Raw genomic sequence first — 18,646 nt, 5'->3', positions numbered from 1 at the left:
CTCTCCTAGAGTTTAAAGCTAGGTTAACAGTCAATATTACATGGCGTTTTCACATTCGCCGAAATGCTTGCTTGTGATTGGTCAATAGCCCCCCGACAGCGGTCATTATTTTTCAATAATGACCGCTGTTTTTTCAATAATGACCGCTGTGCGCAGCTGTTCGCAATCAAGCCCACTGACACACACTGTTTCAGTGCAATTAGACACTGCCGGTGTTCTGCTGCCGGCGATGACAGGGGGCGGAGCGACGAGCGGAGCCAGAACGCAGCCAGAACCAGTGTTGCGAGTCGATGTAAAATGAATTAGGTATATTGTTAGTAAGTTAGCCATGTAATAAGCGGGATAATGTATAGTGCAGCAAATCAGACACACCTGCCGCGACTGCACTGACAGCGGAGTGTGTGTATTACAGCGGAGCCAGAACAGAGGCTGCCCGCGATAATAATAATCACTTTATTTGGGCTGACAGAGCCACAGAACAACTGCGATTTGTCAAATGAATTAGGTATATTGTTAGTAAGTTAGCCATGTAATAAGCGGGATAATGTATAGCTATACTCGGTCATTGTCGCAAAATAATTGACCTTCACTGACGTTTAAAACACCTCGCCGAAGCGGCTCGGTATTTTAAACTACGTGTCGGTCAATTATTTTGCGACAATGACCTCGTAGCTATACATTATCCCTTACATATCCACATCCAATAAATTGTGCTAAGCTAGGCTAGCTTGTAGCTTTCTACGTACACACAGAGAGGAAATTGGTATCCATCTTATTGTCCGACTCTGGAGAAGACAATAAGCGCATTTCCCATCATTCCTAGAGTTCCTTTAAAGGGCCACTGTAGGAAAGAGGAAATAAACATTTAAAAAAGGCCTGTGATGTCTACGACATGTGAACTAGATGATTTTGGTCTAAAAGTACATGTTTGTCATTTACAGTATAAGCGTTGTTTGGCTGACTTGACAAGAGGTACAGTGAGAGACAGACCTCCATGTAATATAGGAAAACAGACCAGGGCTTTCCACTCTGTGTGATGTACCGAATGCCCGAGCCAATCCGCAGATGCATCATTCAAAGAATAGGAGGGAGGATGGGGCTGCTTTAAAATCCCCTACTATGCATGGATGCCCTTTGTCTATTTTTAAAATTAGACTTAACACACCTGGGGCATACGACACACACATGCACACAAATAAAGCCAGGCCATACCCTGAGCCACTATGGAACACACACTATTGTGAGGGCTACAGTACCAGGACACACGTGGAAGATTACTGCAGTCTAGACACTGATCAGGACAGACACACTCAGACACTGATGGTGGAGAGAGAAGGTGGGGACACAAGCCACACTCCTACACAGAGCTGCCTCTACGCCTGGACGTCACAGCCTGCAAAACAGCTCTGCCCCAAGTGTCACACGACTGTACCAAATCCGGACATCCGTGACCAAATGAGTAATTAAGTCATTGATATGTGCCGATAACTTTGAATTGGGTGTACACAGAGTATCACAAATAACCAAACATTAAGCTTGTCTGAACATTCATGAATTATGCTGCGATAGTTATCAGAAAGGTAACCGGACTATCTTTTCTGCATAAGGACACCATGCCTTTATGGCTGTGTTCATCGTTGTTTCCATGGAGACCGTGAATAAACAAGGCTGCACAGACGTTGTGAAATTTGATTATAAAATACCTTGTAATTTTATTTGGTTGTTTGTTTGAGGTGTGTTTTAATTGTTTCCCTTTTTTTGGTCCCCCTTTCCCCGTTACCCTTCAATAGGCCTTTTTGTCCTCTCGCCAGGCCGTCATTGTGAATAAGAATTTGTTCTTAATTGACCCGCCTGGTTAAATAAAGGTTAAATGAATATAGCATAGGCAGCACCGGTTAGTTACTTCCTCTTTGGGCAGAGATGTTTTGACCGTGGAAAGGACTTTCTGCGTAGGACTGTGGGACACGAGAGTACATGGACATTCTACAGACGATTAGGGTGCAGGAGGGAAGGGGGGGAGGGGAGGGGGAGTGATTGTGACGGGCCGTTTCCTGGTGCAAACCTGAGCTGGCTGAGCCTTTGGTCGGAGCACTCCTGCCGTACTCACTCTCTGTCTCATTTCGTCTGATCATGCCTGGACACTCGGCCAGGATGGTCTCCTTGAAGGACGTCACCAGCGCATTCACACAGCACTCCATCAGCTGAGGAGAGACACACAGTACGATATGTCAAGCAAGGGTCAGCAGGCAGAGGTCAGCAAGATGCTTTTTATATCCTGTTTACTAGGGGTGGGAATCACCAGAGGCCTCACGATACGATAGTATTGCGATACTAAATATATTGCGATATGCTGAGTATTGCGATATTAATATTGCGATATATTGCAATTTATTACCTTTTTTCAACTGCAAAGTAAAACTTTGTCAACATGTTTTATCTAATAAAATAAAGTTCAGTCTGTTCATCTCACTTCAATAATTTTTATTGCAGAACATGGTATTTTCTCAAGCAGACAGATGTAAACACTGTAATATGTGTTGCATGTACCTGACAAACTGAACTGTTTGTATTACATTGTCATTTTCCAACTTAACTGAATGCACACGTGTGGACTACTGTACTATTACAGGTATTGAAATGAACAATGCAACTTCCTTATAAAATAATTCTCTCTTTTCTTTTTTCCCCCCAATAAATAATTAAATATCGATACTTGGCGTCCCTGTATCGATTCAGTATCGCCACGCAAAGTATCGCGATACTACTACGTATAAATTTTTTTCCCCACCCCTACTGTTTACACATCTGTAGATACTATATCTATATCTGTACATATACCTCACCTACTCTCACACGCTGCCGGCCAGTATAAGACAAGATAAGATAAGATATTCCTTTATTGATCCCCTTGGGGGAAATTCGGGGGAATTCAGTATGACTACTACCATAGTGTCTTTATACCTGTATCATTGTACATATTAATACTACAGTACAGCTCTGTACAAACTACATACATCTGATTAGCACTATTAGTCAGTAGGACTAATTCATACATTTTATACCCAGTTTAATCACCTGTACATTATATATTACTGTTGCACTTTACCGTTACATTTGCACTCTGGTTGGATGCCAGACTTATTTTCGTTGTGCTGTATGATGACAATACATTTGAATCTAATCTGAATCTAATCTAATGTGGCACGTGTGCCAAAGAGGTCATTTAAACTGGGATGTAAAACAATAGGCTATTATTATCATCTTTTTTTTCTTCAACAAGTGATTAATTGCTTGGTAATAGAGGCCTCGCACAGGATAGTTCTAGTCTGTGTAGTTCTCTTTCTTCCAGCATGGCTGCCTTTAACCATTTGTAACCACTTTCAATAGATCCAGTAATAAGATAATAACACCAAATTATAAAGAATGTCTTGATATATTTAACAACCATTGTTGGGCACATAGCAACTGTTGTTTCTGCACAGAGTACAGAAGATCTTTGGGTATTTGGAATAAATATGGCAAGACAAATCCCACTAGCAGCTGTAGTGTGAACAGAGACGCATTATTTAAATCCCATCTGGCCCGCGGGTCTGTACATTATTACTAAACTGGCGTCCAAAAGGTTGCCGATCCCTGATGTGGAGGAACCATTAGCACTCACCGCCTGTACGGAGTTACAGTCCCGTCTCGTCTCCAGGTATCGCAGCGCGCGCTTCTCCTCTTCCCTCAGCTTAGAGTCGGCCTGACAAACACAAACACACACAGCATTCTCTCCATGTCCATCACCCGACATTATCCCTCAACCCAAAGACATTTTCTTTTTTTTATCCACTTTTTCTCCCATTTTCAATTTTTCTCCCATCCCAATTTCGTATCATCCAATTCAACCCTCCCCTGTCTCAAACGCTGTTTCTTGCCTCCCACAAGCCGGCTGCAATGTGGACTAAGTCATACATAGCACGAGTCCCCTCCGATACTCCAGGTAACAGCAGTCGCATCTTTTCACCTGCGCGGCTCGATCTTTCAGCGTCAGGGGTCTGCGCTTTGGAGGGGCGCTGCCCCCATCGCTTCCTGATTCTACTGCGCAGGCGCACCAACCGACCTGTAGGAGTCGCTGTCCACAACGCCCGATCCCCACCCATCAGTTTCCCACCCCCTAATACTGCCAATGTGTATTAGTACGGACGACCAGCTAAACTGAAAGCAATGTGGAGCGCTGGGCTCGAACAGGCGAACCCAGCGTCTCCAGTATTCGTGGTGAGCGCCTTGGCCACTGCACCACGTAGCCGCCCTACCCAAAGAAATGTCTAAATATCAACGTCAAACAACATACGCTGCCGACATATCCGACGCTGTCGTCACAAAGCAGCAGAAACCTGGGCCCGGATACAATTACTCACATATTTCATGTAGTTTTGGACGCCGTTCTGCTGTAGGTAGGAGGGCGCTTGCGTTCTGTAGAACCGTTCGGTGGAGTCCATGTAGGCCTTCTCAAAGTTGTCCCTGTAGATCTGCAGCTTGTCGTCAGGTATGGAGCACAGGTTTACTGCTCAGAGACAACGAGAATGACATGTGCTCATTTAATGGTGTAGTTGTTACATCCACTAGTGAACAGTGGGAGGAGAATGGGCCCCAAAAAGGCCTAAAACAGCAGTGTACAAATGGGCATGCCCAGGTGTCAAGCCAGAACAAATAACGTGAAATAGCACTTCCTGTGTTTAGTGATGTGGGTTTAGCGATTTCTCTACATTTTTATTTTGAAAAACAATCCGCTAAACAGGAAGTCCCATTTCAAGTTATAAGAAAGTGCACAAACGGTAGAGGAACACATCATTTACCTATCTCAACCCCCGCCCTCTTTTATTGATCCTACACTCACAACTGTTGCTTCCCTCAGATAAACAAAGCAACAGTTGTGATTGGAGCATCAAGAGGGCAGGCTTGAGATAGGTATTTACCTAAGATGCAGCTACACTACAAGATGACAGGTTTCAAACTAAAAAGCTCTTTCTCAGGCAGCCTCCCCCACCTCTACAAACACAGAATCACAGAATCCCTGTTGCTATTATCTTTTTTTCCTGCCTGTACCTCCCCTCCCCCATTCTGCTATGACACCTGAAATGGGGATGAATAAAGGAACAGTCGACTTGACACCTGACTCGAGAACCTTTTCTGCTGTGTCTCCGTGAACTCGTATCCCTCGCTAACCTGCATCAACCTGATTATTCCTACCGTCTCTCAATACAGAAAGAAATCCCAGAGGAGACAAGACGTCCCTACTCTCTAAGAAATACAAATGTATCATGCTGTGTGATACAGACATAAGCTTAAATGTGTGACAAAACCAAATGTTTTAAAAACCAAATCAGTAGCCAACATTTTAACAAGACATCCGCAGGTACTTATGAGCACAGATCTGAATTTGCCGCCATAATCTTGTGACACAGAATAATAAAATGTATGCAGTGCAGAATTTCCTCTACATTCATTCTGCCATCGTGGTGGACCAGAAGCGGAAGAGCACTACCTCCACAACTAGATGGAAGAGGAAATTAACAACACATTATGATCCAGATCAATTTATCTCATAAGGCACTTACAATTACAGGCCCAGTGCTTTAGAAGTAACGCTTTAATCATAATCAAGTATCCCAATATGGACTGTATTAACGCTACAACCTGCCAAGTCAGAGCAACAGGGATGGATGTAGAACAAACACCAAAATATGAGCCCCCCGCACCACTGCTATAAAACAATTGACCGGTCTCAAACCCTGCCCCCTTTTCTTGATCCTCCAATCACAACTGTTGTTTTCCTGTCTGAGGAAAGCAACGTTTGTGATTGGAGGGTCGAGAAAAGAGGGCAGGGTTTGAGACAGGTCAATTATTCTACCGTAATTGTCTGCCTGTTAATGTCGGCACCAAACGACCAAATCAAATTCCTTGTGTGTAAACTACTTGGCAATAAAGACCTTTCTGATTCTGATTACAGATGAAAACACTAAACAACCTTATTAATATGACCTCTATTCTCTACAACACAGAAGGAGCAGACAGCAGTGGTCTCTCTCTCTCTCACCGTAAGACTCTCGCACTCCGATGACGAGCTGGGAGTCGAAGGCCTCGCCCAGCCTCTCGGCGTGGAGCAGCTTCATGGCGCTGTCCTGCAACCGGCTCTTGATGTTGGAGAAGATGGACTCGTTCCATGTGTCCAGCATCAGCTATACAGGCACAGCAGAGGGGGGACAGAGAGAGGACAGCATCAGCTATACAGGCACAGCAGAGGGGGGACAGAGAGAGGACGGCATCAGCTATACAGTCACAGCAGAGGGGGGACAGAGAGAGGATGGCATCAGCTATACAGGCACAGCAGAGGGGGGACAGAGAGAGGATGGCATCAGCTATACAGGCACAGCAGAGGGGGGACAGAGAGAGGACAGCATCAGCTATACAGGCACAGCAGAGGGGGGACAGAGAGAGGACAGCATCAGCTATACAGGCACAGCAGAGGGGGGACAGAGAGAGGACAGCATCAGCTATAGAGGCACAGCAGAGGGGGACAGAGAGAGGACAGCATCAGCTATACAGGCACAGCAGAGGGGGGACAGAGAGAGGACAGCATCAGCTACACAGGCACAGCAGAGGGGGGACAGAGAGAGGACAGCATCAGCTACACAGGCACAGCAGAGGGAGGACAGAGAGAGGACAGCATCAGCTATACAGGCAGCCTGTAGCTTTATGCCAAGCAAGCAGTGCAAAAATGCTTCCGCATTCGTCACCGCACGCCAGTGCGGTAAAGCGCCCTTCTTTTCAGACAAATGCTACCGTGCGTGCACCGGCGGCGGCGTGCTCGCTCAGGTGCGTGCGTGCGCCGGCGTGCTCGCGCGAGGTGCCCGCGCATGCGCATGAGATCCCGCCTCGAGCGGAGCTCAATATATATAAGTCACCGCCCCTTATTCAGTATCTAGCAATAGCTCAATTGGCAAGGCCACATGGCTGTGGATCCTATGGCTCGTTTGCTGGCGAGTTCGAATCCCATCGAAAATATTTTTTAACGTGATTTTTTTTTAACGTGTATTCTTTCGCCGGTTAAGGTTAGGCATGGTTAAGGTTAAGGTTAGGCATTGTTTCGGAGTTGGTTAAGGTTAGAACGGTTAAGTTTAGGCGTTGTTAAGGAGCTGGTTAAGGTTAGAGTTTGTCAAAGAGAATGGCAATAGACAGCCTATTTCCGCGCGACCTGGGCGCTGGGCGGCGGAAAATGAAAGGCGCATTACTGCACGCCACTACGGTAAATTTTTGCACTGCTTGCTTGGCATAAAGCTACACGCATACAGGCACAGCAGAGGGGGGACAGAGAGAGGACAGCATCAGCTACACAGGCAGAGCAGAGGGGGGACAGAGAGAGGACAGCATCAGCTATACAGGCACAGCAGAGGGGGGACAGAGAGAGGACAGCATCAGCTACACAGGCAGAGCAGAGGGGGGACAGAGAGAGGACAGCATCAGCTATACAGGCACAGCAGAGGGGGGACAGAGAGAGGATGGCATCAGCTATACAGGCACAGCAGAGGGGGGACAGAGAGAGGACAGCATCAGCTACACAGGCACAGCAGAGGGGGGACAGAGAGAGGACAGCATCAGCTACACAGGCACAGCAGAGGGGGGACAGAGAGAGGACAGCATCAGCTACACAGGCACAGCAGAGGGGGGACAGAGAGAGGACAGCATCAGCTACACAGGCACAGCAGAGGGGGGACAGAGAGAGGACAGCATCAGCTATAGAGGCACAGCAGAGGGGGGACAGAGAGAGGACAGCATCAGCTACACAGGCAGAGCAGAGGGGGGACAGAGAGAGGACAGCATCAGCTATAGAGGCACAGCAGAGGGGGGACAGAGAGAGGACAGCATCAGCTACACAGGCACAGCAGAGGGGGGACAGAGAGAGGATAGCATCAGCTATACAGGCACAGCAGAGGGGGGACAGAGAGAGGATAGCATCAGCTACACAGGCACAGCAGAGGGGGGACAGAGAGAGGATGGCATCAGCTATACAGGCACAGCAGAGGGGGGACAGAGAGAGGATAGCATCAGCTATACAGGCACAGCAGAGGGGGGACAGAGAGAGGATGGCATCAGCTATACAGGCACAGCAGAGGGGGGACAGAGAGAGGACGGCATCAGCTACACAGGCACAGCAGAGGGGGGACAGAGAGAGGATGGCATCAGCTACACAGGCACAGCAGAGGGGGGACAGAGAGAGGATGGCATCAGCTATACAGGCACAGCAGAGGGGGGACAGAGAGAGGACAGCATCAGCTACACAGGCACAGCAGAGGGGGGACAGAGAGAGGACAGCATCAGCTATACAGGCAGAGCAGAGGGGGGACAGAGAGAGGACAGCATCAGCTATACAGGCAGAGCAGAGGGGGGACAGAGAGAGGACAGCATCAGCTACACAGGCACAGCAGAGGGGGGACAGAGAGAGGACAGCATCAGCTATACAGTCACAGCAGAGGGGGGACAGAGAGAGGACGGCATGACAACAGGGCTATTAGGGATGGGTACCTTTCACATTTGAACCGATACCGATACCGGTACCTGTGAATCGATACCGGTACCCAACGGTACCTTTTTCGGTACTTTAGTCTCAAGAAATTTAATTTACCTACCTCAGCCGTAAAAAAAAAATCCAAACTTCAAATAACTACAATTTCGACAGTTTTCGGCTTGTCATTGCTCCGACTGCTTTGTTGTTGAATCAAGTCAAATCCTAGGTAAGCATATATTGTGCGTGTGAACGTTGACATTTTATTTTTTTTTTGGTTTCTCACTTGATTCGATACTCGGTAGTACCGACGTGTTTCGGTTCGGTACCTCGAAAGTACCGAATTCGGTACCGATCCCTACTATTCACAAGTCGGCAGGGCGACGCAGCGGTCAGCACTGCTGCCTCGCAGCGAGAAGGTTCCGAGTTGGAACCCCGACGTGAGGGCTTTGCGATGTTCTCCGTGTCCTCTAGGGGTGGGGGGAAAATTCGATACAATTTGCAAAAAGACATTTGCTTGACAATCCAATTTTACTGCAATATAGATTATTGAAATGAGGTGAACAGACGTTATCTTATTAGATAATACAGATGAGTGGGTGATGGGTTGCAATGCTATACTCTCACCCCACTGCATCAGTCCTGACCAACTGCAATAAATCACCAGCCTTTGCCCTTCACCGTAGTACACGCCAAGGCTGCCCATTATCTCCTTTACTCTTTGCCATTGCAATCGAACCCTTCGCCATTAGCATTAGAAACCACTAGGGCTGTCTTAAATACTTCGAAGCTTCGTTCGATGGGCATGGGATTCGAATATGAAAATAAAATTCGATTATAAAATATATATATATATATATATATTTTTTTTTGCTAAATCAACTCTGCCTCTCTTTGTTAACTGCAACAAGCAATGCTGTTTGTTATTTAAGATGAGGTCGGACTCGGCACTGACAGATTTGTGTTCATTGTGCTGCTTTTATAAAGCCTCAAATGACGGCTTACAATATTTCATGAACCAATGTTAGAGAAATTGAAATGTAGTGTAGAATTCTCCCATTGTCTATGATAGGCCGTATTAATGCAATAAGAATGGTCACTTTACCCAGGTTTTTATATCTGTTCCAGAACCTGCCAATTCTTTTAACAAAAGCATTTTTTAAGACCCTTGACACTCTTATTATGTCTTTCATTTGGGGATACAAAACACACCGTATTTCCAAAAATCACCTGTGCAAGCCTTCAAATATGGGAGGCCTTGCCTTACCCATGTTTCAACACTACTACTGGGCAGCCAATGCAGGAGCTCTGGTCTACTGGCAGGACTCATACCCTGGTGAGACCACCACTACCACCCCTGCATGGCTGGCCATAGAACAGAATGCTAGCAGTATCTCTCTCCCAGCACTTCTCTTTGCAACAAAAAGGTCCCTTGGGGCCGCTATAAGAGACAACTTTATGATAAAGAACTTGTTGAAAATATTAGTTCCTTGGACACATTGGAACGCGTCCATGGCCCCTCGATGCATGTGTTGTGCCGGATTATGTCGGGGGCCCGATGGACACCAATACTGGAAATCGCAATCGGATCAGACAATTGGAATATTCTTTTTGGAATACCCCCGATCAAAGGTAAGGACTATCTGACGTCAATTCCACCTTGATCCTACAATGATTTCATATCGATCCAGCTGATCAGCGTGTGTGGTGTTCAAAACTAATGCCGATGATGATCAGAGCATCAAAAAACGACCCCCCCCCCCCATTGATGCATTCATGATGAAACATAATACCTATTATATACATTTGATTTGGAAATAGTAATGTGTCCAGGCGAGAAACGCCAACGACTTTAGCTAAATTCACATAGTGCCCTATAACTCAGCTTTTCATGAATTACCCCAGATCACTCCTAAACTATAGAATATTTACCACGGGATAACGAGCGAACGTATACATGAAAAGATTATCTCTTTTTTGCATGTTCGATGGGAGAAAGTGACTGTTAAATGACCATAGTATTGTCTCCATAGCTATAATATAGAATATAGATACAGCTCTCCAAACATAGTGACGCACAGTGAAAATAGGCTATGGAAAACTGGCGCATTAGCTACAGGGATAAGGGTAATGGCTGGTGCTGAAAGTGTTAAAGTAGGGTGGATTAAACGCAGAACACATTCCAAGGTATATTTTTTATTTCTCATATTCAGATTTAATTATATTGTTTACACTGTTTATTTTTATCTTTACTATGATTTTATTGCCTATATTTATGTCATTTTACTATTACCCTGCCCATACCTGTACCTCCACCATGCTGCTATGAAGCTCGAATTTCCCCAAGGGGATCAATAAAGGGATATGTTATTTTAATCTAAAATTCCCCGCTGAGGATGTTTAGGCATAGGACGGTGATTTATTAGATAGGCAATTTCTGTATGGCAAGTGACAACCTGTATAAGAACGATGCAATTGTCTTTTATTATTAGTTTTCTTTTTCTCTTTTTGTTTACTGTATTTTTCATTTATTTTAGGTTATATTTTTGTGTGGTTATATGTAATCATGTATTGTATGTATGTTTGTATGTATATAATGTTGTTATCTTATCTTATATGTAATGTACTTGGCAAATAAAGAGTTTCCTTTCCCTTCCTATCACTGACAAAGTGACCCTGCACAAAAGAAGACTGGATCTGCATCCACACAGAGGAGAATCTGGTCCCATAAACTGCTTGCTCTCCGACCCAGTGAGGTATCAGACACCACCACTGCTCCCACTTTCACTATACTTGGGAGAACGATGTATCCCGTCCCAGTTTTGAGGCATTTACCATGTCATACTGACAGTCCTAAGAGGGGCGGACGGGTGCAACATTGTCTCACATGAGACACTACACACTACTGGTCCCAATTTTTAACGACACTTCTGGGGAATGATGTCCATCCACTGCATTCCGTCATTTACAACATTGAATTGGTTGGACAAAATGTGGACGCTAACTTTGTCAGCGAGTAGTGCATCTAATACCCTACAGGGGGCGCTACTGCGACACAATCTGTTTGCTCATCCCTCATAGACAATATTACAGACACCATGGTCTAACATTTGGGAGAATAATGCATCTTGCCGCTGTGTTCCTGCATTTAGAAAAGTATACTCATTGGCCAGAAGGGGGGGGGGGGGGGGTCAAGGTGGGAACAGGGTGGAAAGGAATCCCAACCCGAGCATGACATAATAGCAAAATGGTAAATTCCTCCTCACCTTGCGCACGATGCTGTCCTCCACACTTGACTTCTTGTTGCTGCCCTGCTTGCCCATGATGGTCATCTCCAGCTGGCAGAAGGGTTTGGGTAGGATGTCGCATTGGGTAAAGAACTTCCTCCATTCCACGACGTAGGCCTTCAGCAGGGCCGTGTCGTCCTGGTGACTCAGTACCTGCTTCAGGGGAGGGATACAGGGTATTGAATAGTCTAAAAGCAAGGAGATAACCGCAGCGATAACAAAATGTGTTGTGGCTAAACAGAAGGTTCTATATCAGACCCTTGATTAAGCCAACTCTGATTATTATGACCCTAGCCTTACTGCTTGTGCTTGTTTGATGAAATCAAGGATGTCCTCTTTCAGGGCTTGGTAGATCTTAGATGGTCCTTTGTCGTCCCACAAACATACTGCATGGACGTCTCTATGGCAACAAGAAAGAGAATCAATCAATCAATAAATCAATGCATATTAATCCCCATCGGCCCCTAAAAGCAGAGCAATGAGAGGCCATAGTTGAATGCATTGCTTTGTAAAAGGGATAGTCCCAATCAATCTGCCAATGAACAACCTGGCCAATATTCATTATGAATCATCAAATCAGTGGTCAACAAGATGGCAACGCATCCTTAGACGAATATATTTTATTTAATGAAATATGTTAACTAACAACTGTATTTAGCAAACTTACTTTTGGGCAGTTTTCAATAACATAGCCTGGGAGAGGCCTTGCACGGAATGTTTGTGTAGTTATTTCTTCCAGTATGGCTGTCTGTAACTATTGGTAACCACTTTCAAAAGACAATGCCTAATTTCTGTGTAGTGGTAGAGTGGGTAAAACGCTGGGAAAGCAAGATATTACTGTTCCACTGTGAATTGTCTACTAGATGAAGATCCAGTAATAAGACACCAAATTATGATGTTTTTCTCCTCATATATCAACACATAGCAACTGTCATTTGCACATAGCAACCGTTGACTCTTCCATTGACACGTACAAAACGATGTTACAGGCAGGCAGCCATGCTGGAAGAAAGAGAACCACACAAACATTTCCGTGCGAGCCCTCTATTCCCGATGCATGACGTCACCCAAAGGCAAAGCACACAAAACACAATTCAGAGACTCTGCCGACATGGTGGCATTCTAGAACTTGACATACAGATGCACATTAGATCGGTGTCAGACTCTGGCTCAGATATTGCTCGCATGCGACCGGTGACTGGAGTCTGCCCGAAGGAGGACGCCTACTCTCCAGGCGTTAGGAGAACAAGAAGAGCTGACTCATGGGGGCGGCTGGGTAGCGCAGCGGACTAAGCGCCTGCCTACCACCACAGAGACACTGGTATCGAATCCAGCTGTCAGCCGGTACCGCCGGCTTGGTCGGTCGTCCATACTAACCAATTGGCAGTGTTAGCGGGTGGGAAGCCGGCGGGGTGTGTATCCTGGTCGTTGTAAACAGCGACTCCTACAGGTCAGTCAGGGCGCCTGCTCAGCGAGGAAGGGAACTGGGGGAAGTAGTGTGAGCCCTCCACGAGTTACGCTCCCCCAGTGAGAGTCCTCGCTGTCAGGTGAAAAGAAGCGGCTGGTTGACTCCACAGGTATCGGAGGGGACAAGTGATAGTATCTATCAATCCTCCCTAGACCGGCAAGTGGGGGAAAATGTGCGCAACGACCAGGAAGGGAGGGAAGGGAATTGGCATAACGACTAAATTGGGATGGGAGAAAAATACAGAAAAAGGGGGAGAAAAAGTAGATAAAAAAAAGAAGAGCGGACTCACGAGAAGAGGTCGAACCACTGCTGCTTGGTGACGGACTCCTGGCGCAGCAGCTTCAACACTATGGGACGCATCAGCTCCCATTTGTCCTCAAACTGGAGGGACCCTTTTTTCTGGGAGAGGAGAATACATTAAAAGGTGCTGTAAGTGGTCTACAACATGTTAAAATAATAGCTCTACATTAATAATAATAATAATCAGCCATCACTGATATAGCCTATAGTTTGGTCAGTAACATGGGTCTCCTAGTCCCTCCGCTCTGCGGTAAGCACAACATACACTTCATCGAATCAGGAGAGAACGCCACACTGAAATAAAACTGTCTGACAAAATTAGGAAATAAGAAGAAATATAAACTAGTTTTAAGCAAATATGTGCTTTAAACAGGTAAAAATTATCTGCCAGTGCAGTAAGCAAATCTGGCCTGGCAAGATTTCTTTAAATAACAAAAAATATCTAGAGTTCTCTCTCCTGGTTGGATAAAGTAGAATGATACCAGAAAAGGATGTCCGTTTACTGCAGAGCTGAGATGTTACTGACCAAACACTATAATTCACAAAAATATAGGCCACAGCACCTTTATATAACCTACTATCTAAGATAGAATATGTGGGGTATAGACTAACTAGGGGTCCAATCACTATGAAAATGTAGACTACGGCATTTTCAACAATGTACTCTCTCACAAGTTTCCCGGCTTGGTTTTCACAGAAAAAAAACACAGATTTATTTAGTACATAATCTCACACATATCCCAAGGCTCTAAACTGTTTTGCACACATTCATGTAGTTTGACAGTTATTGAGAGTTATCACTATATTGCAATCCTTGTCTCTATTCTATTTATCTACCTCATTTAATTTAGCTGTAATTAACACAACATAAGGATTCAGTGTCCTCTGATGACATCACTGGAGGAGATATTCAAAAATATAATCATTAACTCTCAATAACTGTTAAACTAAATTAATGTGTGCAAAAGAGCTATAAATAAATCAGTGTTGTTTTTCGGTGAAGTGCCCCTTTAAAGGTGCCATAGATAACATTCAGCCACTAGATGTCGCACTAGCATGTAATTTATCCAATCAGGTGCATTCCACGTGGGAAATTGGAAGTAGGGAGGGGATACAGATAATGGCTGCAACATGTAAACAACGACATTCATTTTGGACCCGCAAAAGGTTTTTTCAATGATAAATTCATTAATAAATCATCTTACGGGGGAAAAGCAATACTTTTATTCCACACTGTGGATGTTTTTTTTTTTTTTATATAAATGATTACTCTACATAAACATTTGTATCTATAGCACTTATAAGTTATGATCTACATTTTAGCCTATATGCACCTCCTCCATGCAACCATAATTTTTCAAAGCAATTTAGTCTTAAATCAGAACCTGACTCTTCCTCCGACAGAATCTTTGTTAACCTCCTCTGCGAATGAGCGTATCGACAGCAATACAGACAACATTACTGTATTTCAGAGGTTGTAGCGAACTCAACTCTAATGCTAGAGCCAAGACTGAGCTAGCATCTGACACTAGAGATCTTGAGTCTATATCAGCCATTTCATGCTAACCTGCCAGGAGATGCTACATGCTAACCAGTAGCCATTTCAATGTGGTGACATTTTGTATACTTTTATTTTTGTAAGTACTTGACCTCACAAAATTAAAGTACTTCACTTAGTTGTCTACTTTCATTTGCAAGGATCTTTGTACTTGTATACCCTACATTTAGAATTAAATATCCTACTTTTGACTACACAACATTTAGTCTAGCTGCCTGAACCTTGCCATTTGTGGTTACAAAAAGGTTTGGCAGAATTTAGAAGAGCCAGCCCACTTATCAGGGAATAATTCTACAGTGTGAAAAATAAACGACTCCCAGTGCACACAACGACATGTCTTGTCATCAGTTATCTGAAAAGGTACCAGAACTGTGTGTGTGTGTGTGTGTGTGTGTGAGTGTGAGTGTGAGTGTGAGTGTGAGTGTGTGTGTGTGTGTGTGTGTGTGTGTGTGTGGGGGTGTGTGTGTGCGTGTGTGTGTGTGTCGAGGAATGTGGGTTATGGTTCAAGGGGGTATGAGTTTTGATTGAACATTTTATTAACAGATTGCAGAATGGGTACAATACAGTACAGCTCAATACACACAATTGTTAAGGGGATGCAGACCAGAGAAAGACTTTCGTCTGGTTTACATCAGGGTCCCCCATTTTCAATTCATCATACATATCATCATCATACATCCTGAAAAGGCTTGAGCACCACTGGTATTTTATCAATGCATAACAATTAGCTACAGTGGAGTGGAGAGTTCACATAGGCCTGTCTAACATTATGCTGCCTTCAGCATTGCCTGACTGCTGCAGTTACTAAATCGTCCCTACAAAAACACGTAATAATGCCTAATGTTGTGATTGCAGTGCCTAACATATTCAATAATAGCCTGGGCCCAGGAGTTCAAAACTTGTAATCCCTATCTGATTGGATCAGATTTGTATTCATTCATTTCAACTCATTATGAATTGAAAATGGGGGACCCTGATGTAAACAAGACGAAAGTATTTCTCTGGTCTGCATCCCCTTAACAATTGTGTGTATTGAGCTGTACTGTATTGTACCCATTCTGCAATCTGTTAATTCAAATCAATCAATCAATCAATGGGGATTCAATGTTTTTAACTCCTGGCCTGGGCCCTGGTGTGTATGTATCCCTTATCTTATCTAACCTCTGTTACCTACTATATACGTCATAGTCGCTGTGCACCACATCATTGATTGTGGCATTGAGCTGTAACCAGGGTAGCTACCTAACAACCAAGCTAACCGCCCAGCAGTCAGCCGTGGCTCATCATTTTAATAATAGGACATATATGACTGTCTTTCTTTCAGTTCAAAACAAGTCGGCAGCAGACCGTTTGTGGCGACATTGAAATGAAGCTAGGACGCTGGTGAAGACCAAAGTTAACATTACATCTCTGTCTCTCGTCTCTACCGTAGTATCTCCACTACTATATCTAGCCATGCTATCACGGTGAGCTAACGTTAGACTAACCAGATAACAACATAATTGAATAGTGGCTACTGTGTGTTAGCTGCTGTGACGTTTGTGTTGGCAAGCTTAGAGGCAATCCCTAAAAACACTGCAAAGTGAAAGACATCTGTGGGACAACAATGCTATTTTCATTCAGGTTAGACATAACGTTACATGATAACGTCAGATTTGGACATCGTCGCTTTGTCAAATGTTACCGGAATCATTGAATTGAATCGAAGTGAACCCTACCTTAAGCAAATTAGACGTCGCCATATTCCCTGAACTTATTCTCTCGCACAATCTCGCGCGAACGGTTATCTCTCTCTGGCCAGCCGGGACACGCCCACAAAACGACACATCCTTTTTCTTCTTGTCGGGTTGGGTGGGTGAAGACATAGATATATGTGTTCTATATATATCTATGGGTGAAGAGCTAGGGGCGCAACCAAATATTTGGTAAGATTTTTGCTGTCCTTTTTCAAAGAAGTATCTAGATTTTTAAATTGGAAAAAAAGAGTATTGCATTTCACTACACCAAGTACACTCATCTAATTTAATGTAAAAAATATATATTTGCTGGAAAATACCCACATTCATTAGGTGAGACAGGTCGACCTAGCCTATTTTGAGCAAGGTGTGCTGCCATGTAAAAAGCAAAATACATGGCTGTAGGTTAAATATTTTCCCAGTGTTAAAAGGTACACTACACACGCCAACATTATGGCAAATGCACATACCGTCTTCTCCAGAGTCAGACAGGAAGATAGATACCAATTTCATTGATTGATTGATTGAAAACTTTATTAGCAGATTGCAGAATGGGTACAATACAGTATGGCTCAATACACACAATTGTTACGGGGATGCAGACCAGAGAAAGACTTTCGTCTTGTTTACATCAGGGTCCCCCATTTTCAATTCATCGTAACATTTATAACATACACGACTAAACAGTAGGCCTATCCAGATATTTATGATATACAAATATACAGACACAGTACTGTTTAAGAGACAGGGTTTCTGAAAGAGAGTATATACATTTGAGGGGGAAGAAACTGTACATTGGAGGGGGGGGGGGGGGGGGGGGGGTTGGCTGTTTACAGGGGCCAGTTTCAAATGGCAGCCTCCCGTAGGTGCTCTTTGAGAGCGGGACGTGTTTAGTCCCTTGTTTGAGCCGAATCTGGGGTTGAACATGATTTGTGGAGCTCCCTCTGGTGTTGTGGTCGTGGTATTCTCTCTGGGTTTTACACTAGGCTAGTGATCCGTATCCACTTCCATTCCATAATGTTGACATGTTTCTTTAAGGCTTAATAATAATAATAAATCAAATTTCAATCTTCAATCACAACCTAAAGGCATGGACACACCATTGGCCCTAAGTTTCTTTGAATGCTGATGCGAAGAATGGGCTGCACCATATGATGCTCAGTCAGTCTCATACACAGCTCAACAGCTGAACTCCCCTAACACCAGGGTCACATTGGCCTATTGGCGATGTGAAAAGAGTCCAGGTTTAATATCTATGGGGAAGAGCGAGGAGCAGGAGAGAGCAGTGGAGAGCGGCCATAGAGAGTAAAATCCCTATGGAGTTACACCGTGCCACTCAACTTTTTCGGCCTTTAATCTCCCCCATCTTGCACAAGCGAATGCCAGTCCATTGTATCGGTGGTGACTTGCGTTACATTTTAACTTGAGATGTATGCCCCATTCTGCTAAGAATGAATGAACACAAGCAAACCATGGCACTGTCAACATGGAAAACCCATTTAGTTGTTACTTGTTACGGTATGTTTTCACCTTCAGCAAGCTAGGACGAGGTTTCCTTGGGTCTGCTGGCAAAATGTTCTTCCCCGAATCTTGTCGCCATGTTATTGCAGTCTCGACTACGGCTTACAAACTCAGTCCCCCATGCCTAAATGACCGTGGGGTGATAGCGGCTATGTCTATGGGGGCCGCCATCCTTCTCCTTGTGGAGCAGGACAGATCATCTGGTTCCAAACCCTTTTCATTCCGGCTCCC

At 44.5% G+C, this 18,646-nt stretch overlaps 1 protein-coding gene across 3 annotated transcripts in view; it reads right to left on the bottom strand.

Moving 5' to 3' along the window:
• cul5b (cullin 5b) overlaps positions 1–16,915 on the bottom strand; it is a 49,972-nt gene extending 33,057 nt beyond the window's left edge. Inside the window, exons 1-8 of one of the 3 annotated variants that reach the window (XM_084319691.1) lie at positions 16,877–16,915; positions 13,590–13,699; positions 12,133–12,232; positions 11,812–11,988; positions 6,080–6,221; positions 4,401–4,546; positions 3,662–3,742; positions 2,063–2,201 (exon numbers count right to left, since the gene is read on the bottom strand). In XM_084319691.1, coding sequence (XP_084175817.1) covers positions 2,063–2,201; positions 3,662–3,742; positions 4,401–4,546; positions 6,080–6,221; positions 11,812–11,988; positions 12,133–12,232; positions 13,590–13,699; positions 16,877–16,900 — 919 coding nt within the window. In that variant the 5' untranslated portion in view covers positions 16,901–16,915. The remainder of the gene's footprint in view (positions 1–2,062; positions 2,202–3,661; positions 3,743–4,400; positions 4,547–6,079; positions 6,222–11,811; positions 11,989–12,132; positions 12,233–13,589; positions 13,700–16,876) is intronic. The other 2 variants (XM_084319693.1, XM_084319692.1) reach the window with 2 other exon arrangements.
• Positions 16,916–18,646: the final 1,731 nt, after the last annotated feature.

The sequence above is a fragment of the Notolepis coatsorum genome, assembly GCF_963971535.1.
Source record: "Notolepis coatsorum genome assembly, chromosome: 8".
Lineage (NCBI taxonomy): Eukaryota > Metazoa > Chordata > Actinopteri > Aulopiformes > Paralepididae > Notolepis > Notolepis coatsorum.
This window is presented reverse-complemented; position numbering and strand designations above follow the sequence as displayed.